The 24,351-nt window shown below is 44.3% G+C and overlaps 1 protein-coding gene across 1 annotated transcript in view; it reads right to left on the reverse strand.

Annotated features, from left to right (window-relative positions):
- LOC124775495 (lysosomal acid glucosylceramidase-like) overlaps positions 1 to 24,351 on the reverse strand; it is a 70,348-nt gene that overhangs the window by 22,894 nt on the left and 23,103 nt on the right. Inside the window, exons 2-4 of the mRNA XM_047250329.1 lie at positions 14,187 to 14,424; positions 7,474 to 7,618; positions 3,886 to 3,968 (exon numbers count right to left, since the gene is read on the reverse strand). Coding sequence (XP_047106285.1) covers positions 3,886 to 3,968; positions 7,474 to 7,618; positions 14,187 to 14,324 — 366 coding nt within the window. The 5' untranslated portion in view covers positions 14,325 to 14,424. The remainder of the gene's footprint in view (positions 1 to 3,885; positions 3,969 to 7,473; positions 7,619 to 14,186; positions 14,425 to 24,351) is intronic.

The following is a 24,351-nucleotide window of genomic DNA, read 5'->3' on the forward strand; positions in this document are numbered from 1 at the left end:
AAGCATTTAAGCAGTCTGTTATATACTAACACAAAGCTACATAAATTACTGCTGATATCTTGTACTGAGCCGACAACATTCCCTGCTGCGACGTTTAGTACAGGAAGAATTATATTGGGTGTTACAAAATGGTACGGCCAAACTTTCAGGAAACATTCCTCACACACAAAGAAAGAAAATATGTTATGTGGACATGTGTCCGGAAACGCTTACTTTCCATATTAGAGTTCATTTTATTACTTCTCTTCAAATCACATTAATCATGAAATGGAAACACACAGCAACAGAAAGTACCAGCGTGACTTCAAATACTTTGTTACAGGAAATGTTCAAAATGTCCTCCGTTAACGAGGATACATGCATCCACCCTCCGTCGCATGGAATCCCTGATGCGCTGATGCAGCCCTGGAGAATGGCGTATTGTATCACAGCCGTCCACAATACGAGCACGAAGAGTCTCTGCATTTGGTACCGGGGTTGCGTAGACAAGAGCTTTCAAATGCCCCCATAAATGAAAATCAAGAGGATTGAGGTCAGGAGAGCGTGGAGGCCATGGAATTGGTCCTCCTCTACCAATCCATCGGTCACCGAATCTGTTGTTGAGAAGCGTACGAACACTTCGACTGAAATGTGCAGAAGCCCCATCGTGCATGAACCACATGTGTCGTACTTGTAAAGGCACATGTTCTAGCAGCACAGGTAGAGTATCCCGTATGAAATCATGATAACGTGCTCCATTGAGCGTAGGTGGAAGAACATGGGGCCCAATCAAGACATCACCAACAGTGCCTGCCCAAACGTTCACAGAAAATCTGTGTCGATGACGTGATTGCATAATTGCGTGCGGATTCTCGTCAGCCCACACATGTTGATTGTGAAAATTTACAATTTGATCACGTTGGAATGAAGCCTCATCCGTAAAGAGAACATTTGCACTGAAATGAGGATTGACACATTGTTGGATGAACCATTCGCAGAAGTGTACCCGTGCCTGCACACGCTGTAAATGGTACGGAAACAACTGGTTCTCCCGTAGCACTCTCCATACAGTGACGTGGTCAACGTTACCTTGTACAGCAGCAACTTCTCCGACGCTGACTTTAGGGTTATCGTCAACTGCACGAAGAATTGTCTCGTCCATTGCAGGTGTCCTCGTCGTTCTAGGTCTTCCCCAGTCGCGAGTCATAGGCTGGAATATTCCGTGCTCCCTAACACGCCGATAAATTGCTGCGAACGTCTTCCTGTCGGGACACCTTCGTTCTGGAAATCGGTCTCGATACAAACGTACCGCGCCACGGTTATTGCCCCGTGCTAATCCATACATCAAATGGGCATCTGCCAACTCCGCATTTGTAAACATTGCACTGACTGCAAAACCACGTTCGTGGTGGACACTAACCTGTTGATGCTACGTACTGATGTGCTTGATGCTAGTACTGTAGAGCAATGAGTCGCATGTCAACACAAGCACCGAAGTCAACATTACCTTCCTTCAATTGGGACAACTGGCGGTGAATCGAGGAAGTACAGTACATACTGACGAAACTAAAATGAGCTCTAACATGGAAATTAAGCGTTTCTGGACACAAGTCCACATAACATCTTTTCTTTATTTGTGTGTGAGGAATGTTTCCTGAAAGTTTGGCCGTACCTTTTTTTAACACGCTGTATAGGATGGCCCCTACGACGCGAAAGCGGGCGACAAAATTATGGAGCAGCACTACTAGACAAGAATGGAGAAGCAGTTTGCCTAGGAATAACTTCGGAGTTATGTAATGAAACATCGAGGTATTTAAAACTGTGTATGGCAACTGGAAGGATGAGCGAAAAATAAAAACACTTCTCAGTTTGACTCAGAACTAAATTTATGATAATTATCACCTGTAAAAGTACAAGGTGCACACAGTAGCATCTCCATAAAAAACAGTTTACATTTGTACACAGTCTGATCAAACCAGAGAAAACACAGAGCGATGTAATGTCAATGTAACTTCAAAATGGTTCAAATGGCTCTGAGCACTATGGGACTTAACTTCTGAGGTCATCAGTTCCCTAGAACTTAGAACTACTTAAACCTAACTAACCTAAGGACATCACACACATCCATGCCCGAGGCAGGATTCGAACCTGCGACCGTAGCGGTCGCGCGGTTCCAGACTGTAGCGCCTAGAACCGCTCGGCCATCCCGGCCGGCTCAATGTAACTTCGTACACGTACACATCGGCAGTTACTTAGTGATAGGAATTTTAATGCACTGTGACAGCAGAACGGACACCACTGCTTATTACTTTTTTCGTATTTAGTGCAGTTAGCAAGTCTGATAGGATATATAAGGCACGTGAACAGGATCAGATGTTAACTGACAACTGTGAAGGACACATAGATGCCACGTACTGGTGTGAGTCAGCGTTATCAGCACCTGACAGAGTTTTAAAGGGGCCTTATTGTACAAGGGTTTCCCAAAAAGTAATACACTGAATTTTTTTCTCAGCCGAAAAGAATGTTACGAATGCGAGACGTTACGTATGTATTAGTTGAAGTCTCCTGAGAGAGTGCGCCAAGCTTTCGTCACTTTCGACAGATAGCGTAGCAGCAGGACAGTTTCAAAGTGGCCTCTGTAGGTGATGTACGTTACAAACAACGTACAGTCATTGAATTTCCCACTGCAGCAAAGAAACTGTAGGGAATATTCACAAATGCTTTTGTAAAGTCTATGGAGCATCTGCTGTCAACAGATGTACAGTTAGTCGCTGGGCACGGAGGGTGAGGTCATAAGAAAACGGTTCTGTGGAGCTCCACGATTTGCAGCAGTCGGGGAGACCATCCACGGCTGTCACACCTGACAATTTCAGCGAGCTGATGCCATTCGCGAGGACAGACTCTGCCGTCTCGGCAGTTGACGCTGCATCTGTCAACCAGCAAAGGAAGTGTGGATCCACGAGTGTGAGGACTGCTGAACACATCGTGAAACAGGGTTGGGGAGCCATAACCCATCCACCATACAGCCCTGACCTAGCACCCTCAGACTTCCACTTGTTTGGGACATTACAGGATGCGATTCGTTGACGACATTTTGAGGATGATGAGGACGTGATTCACACAGTGAAGCACTGGCTCCGCCACCAGGAGAAGGATGGGCACCGACAGGGAATTCACGACCTTGTTTCGCGCTGGAGGAAGACCACAGAACGGGATGAAGATTACGTGGACAAGTAGGGTGTGCAGATAAAACACAATTCTTTCGTGTAGATCTTCATCTGGCTGACTAGTATAGTCGTGAAATATCCAGATTTGTAGGGCATTCGGGTCTGACAGTGGCACAGTGATAGACTCCATCGGAACGTGACGGCAGGCACAATCGTCGTCAAGTTTCAGGTCGAGCATGTCTGACTGTCACAAGTGAGGAACGCCGTAACCCTTTCACATCAGAGCCTTCCATCCGAAGATCAGCAAATGATATCCTTGCAACATGCTATGTGATGCCTCGTGCCGTGCCAGTGTCAGTCGTGTTATTAATGGCACCATGGTGTGTGTGTGTGTGTGTGTGTGTGCGTGCGTGTGTGTCCGGGGCCCCGGGGGGGGGGGGGGGGGGGACATCGGGTATGACACCAGCTCACGGCTGGTAGTGACAGAGAGAAATCCCAAGGCACAACGTTACGGTACCGTTATCCTGCGTGAAACAGTAGAAGACAATGGTTTGGTATATTTGACCAGTTGAAGCCCGATGTTGCTAAATTTGCTGTTTAACGTGGTGTGAGAATTGTTAGTTAACGTGTCAGTTGTTAACACACAATATGCACACCTTCCGCAAACATGTTTTTCATTTCGCTTGCCACCACACTGGTACTTTCATATACCGTAACGTAAGCCTATAGCGTATTTTACCTGTATGATGTCGCTGGTGTAGTTCTCTGCTCGTTCCCACGATCCCAGTCTCACTGCTGGGTACCCGGTACCCAAGAAGGGACCTGCAACACAAAACAAAGTCATCAGTGGCCGTCAAGTGTGAGGAAAAAGGAATGCCACTTCCTTTAAATTATTTATGTCACAGAATTATTAACGTATTATTAGATTTAAATTAATGTGACGAAATAAAGAAATAATTTCCTGGTAGTGAGTTCTGTAAAATGAAACGCAGACGTTCACGACATAGAAATAATACTGCTGAAGAATACAGACTTGGCAGTGCACTGGTTTATGACTCGAATGCTAAAGCGGTTTCTTTCTTCTAGTTTATAAAACGTTTACATATTTATCATGGCGTATTTCGTGAAGGTTAAGTGATTTACTCATATTTTGCACTACACCTAAGCAATTTTGAATTGAATATGCACATAAAATATTCAAAAATAGCTACTCTTAAAAACTCCGAGGGATGAAAAAGTGCTTAAGATAAGACAGTAGCGGTATTAAACGATTAGTCTGATGTAGCGAACTATACATCAGAGTGGGTGAAGAAAATGAAACAACAATAATAATATTAAGAGTAGTTGGTGACACGTTGTTGCTGCGGTAACAACACAACATTTCCAGTATCCAAACAGGACGTGCGTCTGTTGATGTGGGATGGTCAGACTTCCTGCGGTTTGGCAAACAATTTAAAAACTAGCTGAACCAATAACCAAGAGATCTACTCCTGTTGCCACAGATCTGCATTTGAACCATTTGTTGCTGCCAAAAAAAAAAAAGAACTGACTAAGAGATTTCAGACAAAAAAACATACACTATGCATGAGAGCGGTTGAGAACTTTTGTTGGCTTGTTTATTTGGCATCAGTGTACAAAACACCAGTACCTCTTGTAAGTAGGCTGTTTAGGTGTAAGTAGGCTGTTTAGGTTTTTATTTTGGTAACGCCACGTAGCGCTCTTTATGAAAATCACTGGCTGTGCTGTGTGCAGTCTGTGGCTGGTTGGCATTGCTGGAATATTCGCTATTGTAGTGTTGGGCAGCTGGATGTGAACAGTGCGTAGCGTTGCGCAGTTGGAGGTGAGCCGCCAGCAGTGGTGGATGTGGGGAGAGAGATGGCGGAATTTTAAGAGCGGACGATCTGGACTTGGGTCCGCCAGAAAGAGTAAATTTGTAATACTGGATATCATGAACTGATATATATATACACTCCTGGAAATGGAAAAAAGAACACATTGACACCGGTGTGTCAGACCCACCATACTTGCTCCGGACACTGCGAGAGGGCTGTACAAGCAATGATCACACGCACGGCACAGCGGACACACCAGGAACCGCGGTGTTGGCCGTCGAATGGCGCTAGCTGCGCAGCATTTGTGCACCGCCGCCGTCAGTGTCAGCCAGTTTGCCGTGGCATACGGAGCTCCATCGCAGTCTTTAACACTGGTAGCATGCCGCGACAGCGTGGACGTGAACCGTATGTGCAGTTGACGGAATTTGAGCGAGGGCGTATAGTGGGCATGCGGGAGGCCGGGTGGACGTTCCGCCGAATTGCTCGACACGTGGGGCGTGAGGTCTCCACAGTACATCGATGTTGTCGCCAGTGGTCGGCGGAAGGTGCACGTGCCCGTCGACCTGGAAACCGGACCGCAGCGACACACGGATGTACGCCAAGACCGTAGGATCCTACGCAGTACCGTAGGGGACCGCACCGCCACTTCCCAGCAAATTACGGACACTGTTGCTCCTGGGGTATCGGCGAGGACCATTCGCAACCGTCTCCATGAAGCTGGGCTACGGTCCCGCACACCGTTAGGCCGTCTTCCGCTCACGCCCCAACATCGTGCAGCCCGCCTCCAGTGGTGTCGCGACAGGCGTGAATGGAGGGACGAATGGAGCCGTGTCGTCTTCAGCGATGAGAGTCGCTTCTGCCTTGGTGCCAATGATGGTCGTATGCGTGTTTGGCGCCGTGCAGGTGAGCGCCACAATCAGGACTGCATACGACCGAGGCACACAGGGCCAACACCCGGCATCATGGTGTGGGGAGCGATCTCCTACACTGGCCGTACACCACTGGTGATCGTCGAGGGGACACTGAATAGTGCACGGTACATCCAAACCGTCATCGAACCCATCGTTCTACCATTCCTAGACCGGCAAGGGAACTTGCTGTTCCAACAGGACAATGCACGTCCGCATGTATCCCGTGCCACCCAACGTGCTCTAGAAGGTGTAAGTCAACTACCCTGGCCAGCAAGATCTCCGGATCTGTCCCCCATTGAGCATGTTTGGGACTGGATGAAGCGTCGTCTCACGCGGTCTGCACGTCCAGCACGAACGCTGGTCCAACTGAGGCGCCAGGTGGAAATGGTATGGCAAGCCGTTCCACAGGACTACATCCAGCATCTCTACGATCGTCTCCATGGGGGAATAGCAGCCTGCATTGCTGCGAAAGGTGGATATACACTGTACTAGTGCCGACATTGTGCATGCTCTGTTGCCTGTGTCTATGTGCCTGTGGTTCTGTCAGTGTGATCATGTGATGTATCTGACCCCAGGAATGTGTCAATAAAGTTTCGCCTTCCTGGGACAATGAATTCACGGTGTTCTTATTTCAATTTCCAGGAGTGTATATATATATATATATATATAATGACTTTTGAAAGTTTGTTTGTTCTCTATCAAAATCTTTCATTTGCTAACTATGGCTATCAGTAGTTAGTGCGTTCAGTAGTTAAAGTCTTTTATTTAGCTGGCAGTATTGGCGCTCGCTGCATTGTAGTAGTTCGAGTAACGAAGATTTTTGTGAGGTAAGTGATTCATGAAAAGTATAGGTTATTGTTAGTCAGGGCCATTGTTTTGTAGCGATTTTTGAAAGTCAGATTGCGTTGCTCTAAATATATTGTGTGTCAGTTTAGTGATGATCAGAATAAGTAAAGAGAGTAATGTCTGAGTACGTCCAGTTTTGCTCAGCTGTTTGAAAATCAAATAACGTAGAGGTTTATCAGCACAGTAATTCATTAATTTTTCTAAGGGGATGTTTCATACTCTGACTTTAAGAAAACATTCATTTGACAGCTATTTTGTGTATAAAACTGCGACGGGGAGCTAGGCACACTCCGAAATCCAGGATCTCAGTTACTATGAGAAAAATAATCTGAAAAAAAGGACATTTCGTTTGTGGAGACAGTGATTTACTTTTTTATTTTGATTCAATACGTCTTTAGGATACAATCATTACCGACTTGGCCTTCAAAGGGCATCTTCAATTGCTAAGGAGGGCATTTGATCAACAAGTCTTCATGCGTCGACAGTCACAAACACTTGTTCATCAAGTGCCACCCATAGCAGATGAAGATGACCTTTGAAGGTCGAAACCGGTTATGACTGTATCATAAAAAGTGATTAAGAGAAAAATAAAAAATAATACCTTAGAAGAAGAACCGACTTACAGCCCTCGCCAAAGTAGGCCTGCAACAGGTCCAGTGCGTTCGTTCACAATACAACAGGTTCGGCGCGTTCCTTCACAATACAGCAGTGCAAGTTTCCCACAGAGGGTCCACTTACCGTAGCAGGCCTCTGTGTAGAGGATGAAGAGGTCGCTGTGCTTCCAATGTAGCTCATCCAGCATGCTGGGGTCGGTGACGTCATTCCTATACCAGTGCAGCGACACGCCGCTCGTCAGCCGGGGCGCCGCCTCGCCCTCCAGGATCTGCAGGCCACGCGTACGTTTCTGACACACTTCCGCAACACACCTCTTACTACCATACGGTAACAGTTTAGCAGTTGCTGTGAGCTGGACGTTAGGGAGACCCCCCCCCCCCACGCCCCATTTTCTGTCTCACTCATTTGTCCATTGGAAACATGATTGCCTTATAGTGTGAAGACTCGGGAACGGGTAATGGAGGTGAGGTTAAAGTCCAGAAACCGAAGTGGCTTCTAAACGGTAGAATATTCGCAGGGAAATGAAACCAATTTAAAGAGCAAAAAGTCATTCTAATAATTATATCGAAAACAAAAGAGATAACGTCAAAGAAATTTCTAAAATATGTTGTGCATAACCATCTATAACTGTATGTTTCTACAAAATATAAAGCCCAACATGGGGATTGTAGATTAATTTAAAAGTATTCAAAGAGACGAGTGGACATCACCCAGCCAGTAGCAACTCTGTCCCTCAACCAGCATGCAGGGCCATCAACAATCGTACACCAGAGGTGGTGTATTCTGGCGGAATTCAGCACAGATAGACGTAGCAATCACGATGACGTGGAGTGGACAGAAGAAAAGCTCTAAATTTGTTTCACTAGCGCAAGTCTGCGATGACAGCAGTCAGGAGTATAATGTATTAGTATCCAAACCACCAGTGGTGAATTTATATTGACAGTGCGCAAAAGGAAGAACTTTCTCAGAGGTACATAATTCAACACTTTAAAGATACGTCAGTAAATTTACTTTGGTGCATGTATAATTGAGGCTATAAGGGTTTTAGACGATGTTGCTGCCATGAAATGTCAAATCAACGACGTATGAGCTTCAATAGTTATTCAATAGGTATTCCAATTCTGGTCTATATTGGTACTCATCGAACCATCTAACAACTAATTTCAGCATCTTTTCCTGCGCACGTCACTCGAGTTAGTGATTATAAAGCTGTCAAACAGTTGAACAGTTGGAATTTCGTAGTTTCGTTCATTAATGGCATATGGATTACTATCTCGACGCAATGCTATACTCTACGAAGCATTCATTAAATAAAAATGAGTAATAGAATTGTCACGCGGTTTATGCATTCAAAAGTATATATCAATCTCCTGAAGGCAACAGTTTGATCAACCAACTATACGAAAAGGAGCCGGCTGTGGTGGCCGTGCGGTTCTAGGCGCTGCAGTCCGGAACCGCGGGACTGCTACGGTCGCAGTTTCGAATCCTGCCTCGGGCATGGATGTGTGTGATGTCCTTAGGTTAGTTAGGTTTAAGTAGTTCTAAGTTCTAGGGGACTGATGACCTAAGACGTTAAGTCCCACAGTGCTCAGAGCCATTTGAACAATTTGAACCATACGAAAAGGAAACCACATGCTTTTACGTAATTCCTTGCGACATTTGTTGCTGATAAGGGATGTTAGCCTTGTGTGCTTAGTGGGCTTGGTCTGAGGATGGGAGGAGCCAATGAAGTGCAGGGTAGTGTTCTACAAGACGTACTTTACACCCATACTGAGATACTCAGCGATGACCTGGACAATGAAAGAAGAGGCGAGAGTAGAAACCAAGCGAGTGAAACAAAAATACTAAAAAGTATGTTACGGAAAGCGAGGTGAGACAGAGTAAGAAATGAAACTGTTAGGAACGAAACTGATGTAAAAAAGCTGAATGAGAGAACTGAGAGCAACAGGTTAAAATGGTGGGGACATGTAGAGAGAACGGAAGATGGAAGAGTACCAAAACGAATGATGGAGGACAAGTTCCAGGGTAAGAGGTTACGAGGGAGAGTAGAGCGAGATAGATTGACTCAATAAAGACGAGCTTAAGAAGAAGGAGTCTAGACTGGAACAAAACAGTTATAGAAAAAGAACTGTAGAAAGACGGAGCAAAGTGCAAAACTGCCGTTAATGTCCCAATGCGACCGGATACTGGATAAAGGGCAAAGGAAGACAATGGCAAAGTGGTCAAAATTGTAAAATGGCAGTAGTTATGTGAATCAATCAATACGCAAAGAAGTGGGATACGGAAGTACTAAGGAATGACGAGATACGTTTGAAGTTCTCTAACGCTATAGATACAGCAATAAGGAATAGCGCAGTAGGCAGTAAAACTGAAGAGGAATGGACATCTCTGAAAACGGACATCACAGAAGTTGGGAAGGAAATCATAGGTACAAAGAAGGTAGCTGCGAAGAAACCATAAGTAACAGAAGAAATACTTCAGTTGATTGATGAAAGGAGGAAGTACAAACATGTTCCGGGAAAATCAGGAATACAGAAATACAAGTCGGTGAGGAATGAAATAAATAGGAAGTGCAGGGAAGCTAAGACGAAATGGCTGCAGGAAAAATGTGAAGACATCGAAAAAGATATGATTGTCGGAAGGACAGACTCAGCATACAGGAAAGTCAAAACAACCTCTGGTGACATTAAAATCAACGGTGGTAACATTAAGAGTGCAACGGGAATTTCACTGTTAAATGCAGAGGAGAGAGCAGATAGATGGAAAGAATACATTGAAAGCCTCTATGAGGGTGAAGATTTGTCTGATGTGATAGAAGAAGAAACAGGAGTCGATTTAGAAGAGATAGGGGATCCAGTATTAGAATCGGAATTTAAAAGAGCTTTGGAGGACTTACGGTCAAATAAGGCAGAAGGGATAGATAACATTCCATCAGAATTTCTAAAATCATTGGGGGAAGTGGCAACAAAATGACTATACACGTTGGTGTGTAGAATATATGAGTCTGGCGATATACCATCTGACTTTCGGAAAAGCATCATCCACACAATTTCGAAGACGGCAAGAGCTGACAAGTGCGAGAATAATCGCACAATTAGCTTAACAGCTCATGCATCGAAGCTGCTTACAAGAATAATATACAGAAGAATGGAAAAGAAAATTGAAAATGCGCTAGGTGACGATCAGTTTGGCTTTAGGAAAGGTAAAGGGACGAGAGAGGCAATTCTGAAGTTACGGCTAATAATGGATGCAAGGCTAAAGAAAAATCAAGACACTTTCATAGGATTTGTCGACCTGGAAAAACCGTTCGACAATATAAAATGGTGCAAGCTGTTCGAGATTCTGAAAAAAAGTAGAGCTAAGCTATAGGGATAGACGGGTCATATACAATATGTACAACAACCAAGAGGGAATAATAAGAGTGGACGATCAAGAACGAAGTGCTCGTATTAAGAAGGGTGTAAGACAAGGCTGTAGCCTTTCGCCCCTACTCTTCAATCTGTACATCGAGGAAGCAATGATGGAAATAAAAGAAAGGTTCAGGAGTGGAATTAAAATACAAGGTGAAAGGATTTCAATGATACGATTCGCTGATGACATTGCTATCCTGAGTGAAAGTGAAGAAGAATTAAATGATCTGCTGAACGGAATGAACAGTCTAATGAGTACACAGTATGGTTTGAGAGTAAAGCGGAGAAAGACGAAGGTAATGAGAAGTAGTAGAAATGGGAACAGCGAGAAACTTAACATCAGGATTGATGGTCACGAAGTCAATGAAGTTAAGGAATTCTGCTACCTAGGCAGTAAAATAACCAATGACGGACGGAGCAAGGAGGACATCAAAAGCAGACTCGCTATGGCAAAAAAGGCATTTCTGGCCAAGAGAAGTCTACTAATATCAAATACCGGCCTTAATTTGAGGAAGAAATTTCTGAGGATGTACGTCTGGAGTACAGCATTGTATGATAGTGAAACATGGACTGTGGGAAAACCGGAACAGAAGAGAATCGAAGCATTTGAGATGTGGTGCTATAGACGAATGTTGAAAATTAGGTGGACTGATAAGGTAAGGAATGAGGAGGTTCTACGCAGAATCGGAGAGGAAAGGAATATGTGGAAAACACTGATAAGGAGAAGGGATAGGATGACAGGACATCCGCTAAGACATGAGGGAATAACTTCCATGGTACTAGAGGGAGCTGTAGAGGGCAAAAACTGTAGAGGAAGACAGGGATTGGAATATGTCAAGCAAATAATTGAGGACGTAGATTGCAAGTGCTACTCTGAGATGAAGAGGTTAGCACAGGAAAGGAATTCGTGGCGGGCCGCATCAAACCAGTCAGTAGACTGATGACCCAAAACAAAAAAAAAATTATGTAAGTTTGATACTAAGAATTAAAAATGATTTCCTTTCTTGGAAGCTGTCGATTTGGCACAGAAAGGAGTAAATTATGCACTCACAAAACTTTATCATTATCACCTCGGTGAGCTACGGGTGCAGGCAAACAATAAAAGTAATTAAAAAGAAAAGAATTCTGTAATGATTTTTTGCCACCTTCAGTTACTGATGAATTTGTGAAGAGATAGTGTGTGTGTGTGTGTGTGTGTGTGTGTGTGTGTAGGTGTGTGTGTGTGTGTCTACGTGTGCCTGTAAAAGATACAAAGAAAGTGAACTTTACAGCGTGTGCTTCAGCCGATAATTACAGATGCGCATAGGTATTGAGAGAAACGGTTAGTTTTGTAGTCACTGAAATATTCTATTATATTTGTAAATGGTTCAAATGGCTCTGAGCACTATGGGACTTAACATCTATGGTCATCAGTCCCCTAGAACTTAGAACTACTTAAACCTAACTAACCTAAGGACAGCACACAACACCCAGCCATCACGAGGCAGAGAAAATCCCTGACCCCGCCGGGAATCGAACCGGGAACCCGCGCGTGAGAAGCGAGAACGCTACCGCACGACCTATTTGTAAATATTGTGACCGTTCTTCATCACAGCAAGATATTGTGAGAATGCTGCAAGAAAAACACAATATATTGTGGCTCTATCGTGATGAAACAGGACTAGCAGATCTGGGAGAAGTATGGGATGAAAAATGGATTAAATACACTACTGGCCATTAAAATTGCTACACCACGAAGATGACGTGCTACAGACACGAAATTTAACCGAAAGGAAGAAGATGCTGTGATATGCAGAGCATTCATACAAGGTTGGCGCCGGTGGCGACACCTACAACGTGCTGACATGAGGAAAGTTTCCAACCGATTTCTCATACACAAACAGCAGTTGACCGGCGTTGCCTGGTGAAACGTTGTTGTGATGCCTCGTGTAAGGAGGAGAAATGCGTACCATTGATAAAGTTCGGATTGTAGCCTATCGCGATTGCGGTTTATCGTATCGCGACATTGCTGCTCGCGTTGGTCGAGATCCAATGCCTGTTAGCAGACTATGGATTCGGTGGGTTCAGGAGGGTAATACGGAACGCCGTGCTGGATCCCAACGGCCTCGTATCACTAGCAGTCGAGATGACAGGCATCTTATCCGCATGGCTGTAACGGATCGTGCAGCCACGTCTCAATCCCTGAGTCAACAGATGGGGACGTTTGCAAGACAACAACCATTTGCACGAACAGTTCGACGACGTTTTCAGCAGCATGGACTATCAGCTCGGAGACCACGGCTGCGGTTACCCTTGACGCTGCATCACAGACAGGAGCGCCTGTGATGGTGTACTGAATGACGAACCTGTGTGCACGAATGGCAAAACGTCATTTTTTCGGGTGAATCCAGGCTCTGTTTACAGCATCATGATGGTCGCATCCGTGTTTGGCGACATCGCGGTGAACGCACATTGGAAGCGTGTATTCTTCATCGCCATACTGGCGTATCACCCGGCGTGATGGTATGGGGTGCCATTGGTTACACGTTCCGGTCACCTCTTATTCGCACTGACGGCACTTTGAACAGTGGACGTTACATTTCAGATGTGTTACGACATGTGGCTCTGCCCTTCATTCGATCCCTGCGAAACCCTACATTTCAGCAGGATAAATCACGACCGCATGTTGCAGGTCCTGTACGGGTCTGTCTGGGTACAGCACATTCTCCAGATCTCTCACCAATTGAAAACGTTTGGTCAATGGTGGCCGAGCAACTGGCTCGTCACAATACGCCATTCACTACTCTTAATGAACTGTGGTATCGTGTTGAAGCTGCATGGGCAGCTGTACCTGTACACGCCGTCCAAGCTCTATTTGACTCAATGCCCAAGCGTATCAAGGCTGTTATTACGGCCAGAGGTGGTTGTTTTGGGTACTGATTTCTGAGGATCTATGTACCCAAATTGCGTGAAAATGTAATCACTTGTCAGTTCTAGTATAATATATTTATCCAATGAATACCCGTTTATCATCTGCATTTCTTCTTTGTGTAGCAATTTTAATGGCCAGTAGTGAATATTCTAAAGTGTCTCACATTACGAAATTGTTCAAGAAGCGTGGCATAATGTACACAGAGTTAGGAGTTCTAGTGAAGACGTCTTGGTGGCTTAAAAACTCGTGCAGTCTTCAGTACGAGGTAAGTTAGTTTGATAGGTAATATTCTTACGCATAAGAAGTAGTCATTGTGAATCAGATCCACCTCTCGTACATAGTTCCAAACTCCCAAACTAAAATTTAATTTAAATTTCAACCCCAGTCTAGTCCTGTTGTACCAGTACGTGTTGCTTTTAGGCCTGTATGACGTCCGTTATATCCGACATAATCTTTATCGTCATTTGTAGAGAAGTAACTAAAAGTACTGCCACGGAAGACAGAGAGAGACCCACCTCTTCGGACCAGTGCAAATAGTCGCGATTGTCCTCCCCGATGATGATGTCTATGTCGGCCAGATCGGAGTAGCGTTGCAGCGTGGGGCCCAGGAAGTCTTGGAGGAAGCGGCGCAGCCACTGCGGACTCCAGCCCATGCTGTTGAGGCCGTTGGTGACGACGGCGCCGGACGTGGGCTCGTTCTGCAGCGACACGGCCCACACGTCCACGCCGCGCCTCGAGTACTCCCTCAGGAACCTGCCGGCGACAAGTGACGATCACAGTGATTGTCGTCATTCTGCCTAAATCTGCCAGCCTATCCATTTACTCATTGCTTTGCTTTTAATCTGTCGGGCAGTGCAGTCCTTGTCATAAGCGTGGCTAACTGGGATTGGTACCTGCTGTTGTGTCCAGAGCGGTCGTAGTTCGCGGATGCATTCTCGAGTGGAGCAAAAGTGAGGCGCTCACCCAATCCCACTTCACGAACGAGGCACTGCAGCTGTCTCGAAAGCAGGGAGTGACGCGACACGCCTCGGACGAACAGCTGCGCTGGCCGGGCAGATGACAGTTACACAGGACTGTTTATTGGCGCCCCTTAAATTGATTGCTGTATCATTCTGCTCTTATGTAATTCATAGTACATCAGAGTCTTACACTGTCTTTAGCAATTAATATTACGATTTGGATCGTTGACCAGGTATCATGCACCAGTGTGTTGCACTAATTAATACGGAAACAACAAAGTTCCCATTTTTCTATTTTCGGCCGATCAAGATTTGCATACGAAGTGGGTAGCTGAGATCAAGAGGAATAATTTCTTTCTTAGCTTTCTACGGCAAGTAATTTTGGTTTTAAGCATTTGTTGATGCTCTAATATGTGGCAGTGGAAGTTCGATTCATAGTACGAGTTACAGCAGTGAGAGTACAGCATATTTTTCTTTATAAGATTATCGTTTGCATTTTTTTGAAATGCATGCGTAGTACAAAATTTTGGTTGTAACAACAGTTCCCATAAACAAATTCTATCTTGTAAAAACTATTGTACTGTCTAAACATTCTAATTGTCTGCCGCACCTCTCCACCTCAATGGCAGTCGTCTTGATTGTATTGCAGTCAATGAGATTTGGTAGAATCCTATGACATTCGTCAGTACAATTGTGGACATACATTGTGTGGACGAGTCTCATCATTTTGCCTATAACTCCTGAAGAATCAAAATTGAGTAGGTGTAGAAACACTAACAATACAAAATTGAAAACTGTTTCAAAAGGATGTATTTTAAACAGAGAAACTGAAAAAAAAGTGGTGCGTAATTTTTGTTGCTTTATTTTGAAGTCTACTACAATACATTTTTTTGTGTCACATGATTCAGTAGTTTGAGGAGCACTGTAATGGAATTACGTACATGTCTTGGTCACCACAATCGCCTGATTTCTAAGCGACTGAACATATGTGGGCCGGCCGCGGTGGTCCAGCGGTTCTAGGCGCTCAGTCCGGAGCCGCGTGACTGCTACGGTCGCAGGTTCAAATCCTGCCTCGGGCATGGATGTGTGTGATGTCCTTAGGTTAGTTAGGTTTAAGTAGTTCTAGGTTCTAGGGGACTGATGACCATAGACGTTAAGTCCCATTGTACTCAGAGCCATTTGAACCATTTTTTGAACATATGTGGGACACTGTTAGGTGTCACCTCTACGTCCACAAATCACCGTTCACTGGTAACTTATTGTGTGACCTTTGTGCAGACATCTTTTGCTACCTACCATCGGATATTTACCAAGAAAACGAACAGCACACTTCATACGCTGCAATCGCAGTCAATACATTTTTATTGTTTCAATATTACCAGTTTCAACAGTCATGCTGGCATCATTTCATCTAAGGGACAGCATAAGATAATAAGAGGGGGTGGAAATGCAATTAATTTCACCGATTATGTAAAAAACAAAATTTCACATACCTTACGGAACTTGTTATAAAATTGTCGTGGTACATTACATGAAGTCAAAGCGTAAACGGATGGGAGAGGGGGGTTCCGAAAAAAACAAGCAGAGCTGAACTTATTTCAGTACTCATCTAAATCAGATGCAAGTGTTACTGGGTACGAGGTGTCCATTAAAGAGTGAATCGAAATTATATACAGGGTGAAGAAAAATTCGAGCACTCGGACTTCCCAGCGCTGTTCCTTAACACTAGCAGCACAAAAAATTTCGCCCTGCACATATATCCGGCAGTAAATGGATGTTAAAGATTGGCAGTCTGGCAACAGTGCAATAACATATACGGAAATTATCTCTGTCAGTACAACGGGCTAGTGCTGTGCAGGTTTTGCAGTGAATAGCATTTTGAGTTAGCATGCAGGAGGTCAAGGGTCCGATGTTGGGTCGAGGTGTGTTTTTCTTTTTCCTAAGAGTAGCCAGTGTGGTCCACTATTTGGTGTCTTAATCGTAATACAGCGATTACAGTGCTTCGTCTACAAAGCGTTTGCTCTCACATACTGCGAATACGGAAGTGGATGTACAACCGTTTTCACTGGTCAGCTTTTAAAGAAGCCTTCTTCACGTCGCGTACGTGAATTGTTTCACACCATCTGTTTCCTGTGTACCCTCGCCCAGTGGTCTAATCGATTAGTACCAACTATTATTCTTGCCGCGTTCAGATCCATTACATTTTGTTACGGCCTTACATCACCAGTAGGGCTAGCAAAGTGATTTGCAAATAATTTACAAATATATACTATGTAAATGTCAGATACATGTGTCTTAATAAACGTGTTTACTACAGTGCCAAGTAAGGTGTCAGGCAAATCCAACACTTTCCATGAAAACCCTGACATGATAGAAAATCCAGCAATATGTCACATAGCTCGAAATAAATCCTGACATTAAATTAACCAAAGTAATGCGATCAACGAGTGAGTAAATGGAATACCACAGACTAACACAAGAACGCCTAAATGCATGTCATACCTTCCCACCGTGAAACAGACGCAGTCCCGAGGGGAGAAACGAGAACAGAAGCCGAGAGCAGAGCCGTGTAGGCTAGAAGGCCCTACGATAAGAGAAGGACAATGGGACACCCTCATCTCCGGCCGACCACCGGGAGGCCCATCCCCAGCCCATGTTAAAAGATAGAGCCCTCCAGAAGAATAGTATACATCTTACGATAACACTAAAAGGGCCACACCAGCTGCAAGTTTTAGTGTGAGACTATACGCATCTCTGTTAAACAGCAAACACTAAAAACATTGCCCCACCACGAAAAGTATAACGTTTCTCATTGGAAGGGCAGAATTTTTGTAGGCGGAGCTTAAGGTTAATATTGAGACGCTAATTGGTCAGTTGAAAACACAGCCAGATACCTTTTTCTTAAACCAACTTCGGTAAACAGTAGTAAGGATAAGTTTGAGAGAGTTGTTACCAAGACGGCGAGGTGTGTGGAGCTGCGCCACCCGCCGCCCCTGATGCTGCCTAACCATTGACAAGGTAATGAACACACACAATGCCACATAAGAGCGCATAAGGTTCACTCACAACTGCAGACGTATCATCTGTTACATCCCCTTTTTACGAAATACTAGTGTCGATCGCCAATTAAACTTCGTGGTATTCACATTTGCTACTTGAAGTTAAAATGTGAAATGCGATGATTTTTCTGTTATATTATTACTGAGAGGCCACATCAGCGACTGTAATTTACGACAAGTTAAATAAGTAATTAAAGATAATTGAGGGTCACTGTAGATCATTCTTGATAGTTTTCTCTTTTATGAAACTTAATTTAAACCTAGATTATAGATCTGATATTGCATAGGTCATCCTTCGATCCATTATACACTCCTGGAAATTGAAAAAAGAACACATTGACACCGGTGTGTCAGACTCACCATACTTGCTCCGGACACTGCGAGAGGGCTGTACAAGCAATGATCACACGCACGGCACAGCGGACACACCAGGAACCGCGGTGTTGGCCGTCGAATGGCGCTAGCTGCGCAGCATTTGTGCACCGCCGCCGTCAGTGTCAGCCAGTTTGCCGTGGCATACGGAGCTCCATCGCAGTCTTTAACACTGGTAGCATGCCGCGACAGCGTGGACGTGAACCGTATGTGCAGTTGACGGACTTTGAGCGAGGGCGTATAGTGGGCATGCGGGAGGCCGGGTGGACGTACCGCCGAATTGCTCAAGACGTGGGGCGTGAGGTCGCCACAGTACATCGATGATGTCGCCAGTGGTCGGCGGAAGGTGCACGTGCCCGTCGACCTGGGACCGGACCGCAGCGACGCACGGATGCGCGCCAAGACCGTAGGATCCTACGCAGTGCCGCAGGGGACCACACCGCCACTTCCCAGCAAATTAGGACACTGTTGCTCCTGGGGTATCGGCGAGGACCATTCGCAACCGTCTCCATGAAGCTGGGCTACGGTCCCGCACACCGTTAGGCCGTCTTCCGCTCACGCCCCAACATCGTGCAGCCCGCCTCCAGTGGTGTCGCGACAGGCGTGAATGGAGGAACGAATGGAGACGTGTGGTCTTCAGCGATGAGAGTCGCTTCTGCCTTGGTGCCAATGATGGTCGTATGCGTGTTTGGCGCCGTGCAGGTGAGCGCCACAATCAGGACTGCATACGACCGAGGCACACAGGGCCAACACCCGGCATCATGGTGTGGGGAGCGATCTCCTACACTGGCCGTACACCACTGGTGATCGTCGAGGGGACACTGAATAGTGCACGGTACATCCAAATCGTCATCGAACCCATCGTTCTACCATTCCTAGACCGGCAAGGGAACTTGCTGTTCCAACAGGACAATGCACGTCCGCATGTATCCCGTGCCACCCAACGTGCTCTAGAAGGTGTAAGTCAACTACCCTGGCCAGCAAGATCTCCGGATCTGTCCCCCATTGAGCATGTTTGGGGCTGGATGAAGCGTCGTCTCACGCGGTCTGCACGTCCAGCACGAACGCTGGTCCAACTGAGGCGCCAGGTGGAAATGGCATGGCAAGCCGTTCCACAGAACTACATCCAGCATCTCTACGATCGTCTCCATGGGAGAATAGCAGCCTGCATTGCTGCGAAAGGTGGATATGCACTGTACTAGTGCCGACATTGTGCATGCTCTGTTGCCTGTGTCTATGTGCCTGTGGTTCTGTCAGTGTGATCATGTGATGTATCTGACCCCAGGAATGTGTCAATAAAGTTTCCCCTTCCTGGGACAATGAATTCACGGTGTTCTTATTTCAATTTCCAGGAGTGTAGAACTTGGAAACCCATTCAGGGAATATTCGTTCACACTTTTGTTGAACGCAGTTGGTTTTTATCATACTGTATTAAAATATTTCCTTTTATCAGTAGTACAATTTATAAACAATGTTTTGTGAGTAGAATAAAAATTCCAATGGTAAACTTAATTGCTTTTTCGACGTTATTTTACCAGCTAACTAAAAATAGGAAAGCCTTGAACCCCTTCCACTAAATTTAGTTAGTATTAAGATTCTTTTACAGGGAGTGCAGTGGAGCTGACTCTGAAATCATTAAGTATTTGATTATATTATCGCTAGTCTCACTGAACTCTTCTGAACTCTAAATGTCATGTGTGGTCTGGCGTCTCCTTACCAGCAACTGGTCCCAGGTTCAAGCTAGTCAATTCCCTAAAAATCACGCTCAGAGCGTCGTTACGCGAAAGTGGTAGGGAGACACCACTTGGAACAAACAGACACCACGCAGAATGTTAGAACTATATGGGAAAACGAAACTGACAAATAGAAACAGATACGCGTCGACCCCGATTCGAGCCCTCGACCTCCAGCACATTAAGCCAAAACGCCATCCACGGCACCAGCCGCACAGCACTACTGCTGTATGCTGACATGTAGTTACAGCACATGTGATTACAGGGTTATCAAACTGCCAATCTTTAACGTTCATTTACTACCGGAAATATACGTAGGCCGTTATTTTGTAAGAGACACGTTTGTATTACTAGTATGCGAGGAATTGCGCTGTTAAGTGCGAGTGCGTGAATTTTTCTTCGCCCTGTATACCGTAAAAAGTAATGTAGACGGCTACAATAATATTAGATATATTAGTGTGTCGTAATAGTAGGTATGTGAATAGGTCATACAGTACGTAGAGGATGTCTTCTCTTCCAGAATTTTCTACGTTTTGTCAGGCGCCATTGCTAATTCTTATATTGTGCAGTCTGTTAGATCGACGTTCATTTCTGACACACCGCTGTTCGTTGGCATCAGTTAGCTTGTACTACGCCCGCCATCCAGCGGCGATATAGGTAACTATGTAGTGAGTCTGCCGCTTCTATGCCAGCACTCCTCCAGCAGCGCAGTGCAGTGCAGCAAGCTTGCTAGTCATGTTCGCGACCAACACGCATGGACTGTACGAGGATTTTATCTGACAACATTCCATTAGAACTACTGACAGCCTTGGGAGAGCCAGTCCTGACAAAACTCTACCATCTGGTGAGCAAAATGTATAGGACAGGCGAAATACCCTCAGACTTCAAGAAGAATATAATAATTCCAACCCCAAAGAAAGCAGGCGTTCACAGATGTGAAAATTACCGAACTATCAGTTTAATAAGTCACGGCTGCAAAATACTAACGCGAATTCTTTACAGACGAATGGAAAAACTGGTAGAAGTCGACCTCGGGGAAGATCAGGTTGGATTCCGTAGAAATATGGGAACACGTGAGGCAATACTGACCCTACGACTTATTTTAGAAGCTAGATTAAGAAAAGGCAAACCTACGTTTCTAGCATTTGTAGACTTAGAGAAAGCTTTTGACAATGTTGACTGGAATACTCTCTTTCAAATTCTGAAGGTGACAGGGGTAAAATACAGGGAGCGAAAAGCTATTTACAATTTGTAAGAAACCCGAGGGCAGTTATAAGAGTCGAGGGACATGAAAGGGAAGCATTGGTTGGGAGGGGAGTGAGACAGGGTTGTAGCCTCTCCCCGATGTTGTTCAATCTGTATATTGAGCAAGCAGTAAAGGCAACAAAAGAAAAATTAGGGGTAGGTATTAAAATCCATGGAGAAGAAATAAAAACTTTAAGGTTCGCTGATGACATTGTAATTCTGTCAGAGACAGCAAAGGACTTGGAAGAGTAGTTGAACGGAATGGATAGTGTCTTGAAAAGTGGATATAAGATGAACATCAACAAAAGCAAGACGAGGATAATGGAATGTAGTCTAATTAAGTCGGGTGATGCTGAGGGAATTAGATTGGGAAATGAGACACTTAAAGCAGTAAAGCAGTTTTGCTATTTGGGGAGAAAAATAACTGATGATGGTCGAAGTAGAGAGGATATAAAATGTAGACTGGCAATGGCAAGGAAAGTGTTTCTGAAGAAGAGAAATTTGTTAACATCGAGTATAGATTTAAGTGTCAGGAAGTCATTTCTGAAAGTATTTGGATGGAGTGTAGCCACGTATGGAAGTGAAACATGGACGATAAATAGTTTGGACAAGAAGAGAATAGAAGCTTTCGAAATGTGGTGCTACAGAAGAACGCTGAAGATTAGATGGGTAGATCACATAACTAATGAGGAGGTACTGAATAGGATTGGGGAAAAAGAGAAGTTTGTGGCACAACTTTGGGATCGGTTGGTAGGACATGTTCTGAGGTATCAAGGGATCACCAATTTAGTACTGGAGGGCAGCGCGGAGGGTAAAAATCGTAGAGGGAGACCAAGAGATGAATACGCTAAGCAGATTCAGAAGGATGTAGGCTGCAGCATGTACTGGGAGATGAAGAAGCTTGCACAGGATAGAGTAGCATGGAGAGCTGCATCAAACCAGTCTCAGGACTGAAGACCACAACAACATGCCTTCTACCAAGTACGTGCATTTTATCAACTGTTTTTTTTGTAAAGATGTGTATATGTGTAGAATGCCGTTTATGCTTTGACTTCATGTAATGTAATATAACAATTTAATAAAATGTTCCGTAAGGTATGTGGAATTTTGTTTGTTATGGAATCGGTGAAATTAATCGTAGTCGCCCTTCCTTGTTACTATCTTTATGTGTCTTGTGAGATCGTGCGATGGCAGCATAAGACTGTTGAAACCGGTGATCTTGGAGTAATTGAAGTGTCTTCTCTGTGATGGGAGCGTACGGAGTGCGCTCTTTATTTACAACCATAGCGATCGCTTCGCAGCACAGCACAGCACGTGTACCTCACAAAATCTGATAAGGACTTGTCGAATCCATACTGTATTGCGTTCTAAAAGTGCGCGAACACGCAGTTAAGCTGGTGGTTGTGATATTCCGGCTCATCACTGTAAGCTAAAAAACTGACTTTGCAATATTGCCATTGTGTAGTATTGAGTGAGAAGTGTTGATATTTGCTGGCCAGGTGCTATGAAGGAGCTATTTTCAAGGTAGCTTTACGACTGAAAGAGATATATTTGCTTCGAAATAAATTCGCTGAACGCTAATTGCTTGGCATCAGCTGTGTTAAATATAGATGTACTACATGTTAGTGACACATCAATATTTGTGCTGCACCGAGGCAGGAACCCAGATTCCCCCCCTATCGTGAGCGGTCGCCTTAACCATTCGGCTATCCGTGCGCACCTCTCGATCCGACCCAAACATCGAATTGTCACGCTGTCTACATATCCATACCATAGTCCCCTACATTCATCACTTAATACTCACAGCTTTACTCTGTATCCACGCACCAGGGAGAACGAGACTATGAGGAATCGAGACCCTTCACACCATCGTCTTCTGCCCGGTTGTCAATCGTCATTATTGTCTATTCACCTAGACTTGTATGTAGAGATATATTTATCTTGATATGTTAGGACTTGGATTCTTCCGCTATTGTATTTCTCTGAAAATAAAGAAGCTCCGTTTTGGATGTTTGCCTTTGGGTTTGCTGCTCCTTAATAATTATAAAAGATGGCCTCAGTTATTTTCTTCATTAAAGATAAGCTTCTCATGCAATTCATGATGCACAGATGTTTATGGATTGTTTTGTTGTGCTCACAGTATAAAGACTGTGTTTTATTGGTATTGAGATTAATTTCAATATGCAACAGCACATATTACACTTCAAACTGTTTTATAAAAATTAGCGACGTTATATATAATACTTTGTGTACTTTTACAAAACCATTGATTTTCATTTTTAACATTTACCTTCAGTATGTTTAATTATGCAGTTAAAGCTCATGTACTGAAATAGTCTTGCATTTGTTCGACATTTGTAGCTGAATTTTCTGAACTTTTTACAAGTAGAAGTTATGAATTTTATATGTTTGTTCACAGTGTCAATTTTACATAAATGTCGTTTTATTAAAATGAAAAGAGAGCAAATAAAACTTTGATACAATCTTGTTCCTCTTCCTCATCCTTTCTCCTTACTTTGCACCTACAGGGTCGGCAGTGTTACGCGTATTTTAACAGTGTTAGCGATAGCTGGTGCTCTTCCTGGTGCGACCACTCCCCATGGGACGGAATTTATGTATTTATGTAACCCTCAAGTCTGTGTCTAGAGTAAATCATGTGAGAGCATGAGGCGGGACGTTGGCATCAGCCTAATGTTCAGATAGCTGGATGCGCCAAATCGCCTAAAAACAACGTCGTTAGCCCGTGTTGCGGATGCGATTTGGGGTAGTGCAGCCTGCGCTAACCCTTTTAACATTCTCGTCTAGCCGAGCGGGTAAAACGTAGGTACAACGACGCTCTGTTTTACCACTAATGCACTACATTTAAAAAAGGAATGATTACACTTAGTTTCAACAGTAAAAGTGTGTAATTTTCAAGAACGTCCTTTGCATAAGACAGATCATCACGGAGAAATTTAGTGCCTATTTATCGTCACAAAAGTAGTGGTAGTTCAGCAACTTAGCTGGAATCTGAGTTACCACCAACTGCCTATTGTGAAGTGAATGAAATCGTACTTGAGCTGAAAGGCCTTGTCTCTACATGGAGTTGGCTGTCAGTCAGTGCTCAGCTCACCACAGCCATACCACCTTTGCTGCTGTTTTAGCGATGATTGTCCCTACCTTTATCTGAGGTTTAATGTTACTTACCTATCAAGTGATGACGTGAATACAAAGCTACATAAACTACAGTATGTATATCACACAAACAAATTTCGTTTTAAAAATAACACAAGATACACATTACAGAAACTGTCTAAAGTTACTGATAAAATA

Source organism: Schistocerca piceifrons, chromosome 2, assembly GCF_021461385.2.
Source record: "Schistocerca piceifrons isolate TAMUIC-IGC-003096 chromosome 2, iqSchPice1.1, whole genome shotgun sequence".
Lineage (NCBI taxonomy): Eukaryota > Metazoa > Arthropoda > Insecta > Orthoptera > Acrididae > Schistocerca > Schistocerca piceifrons.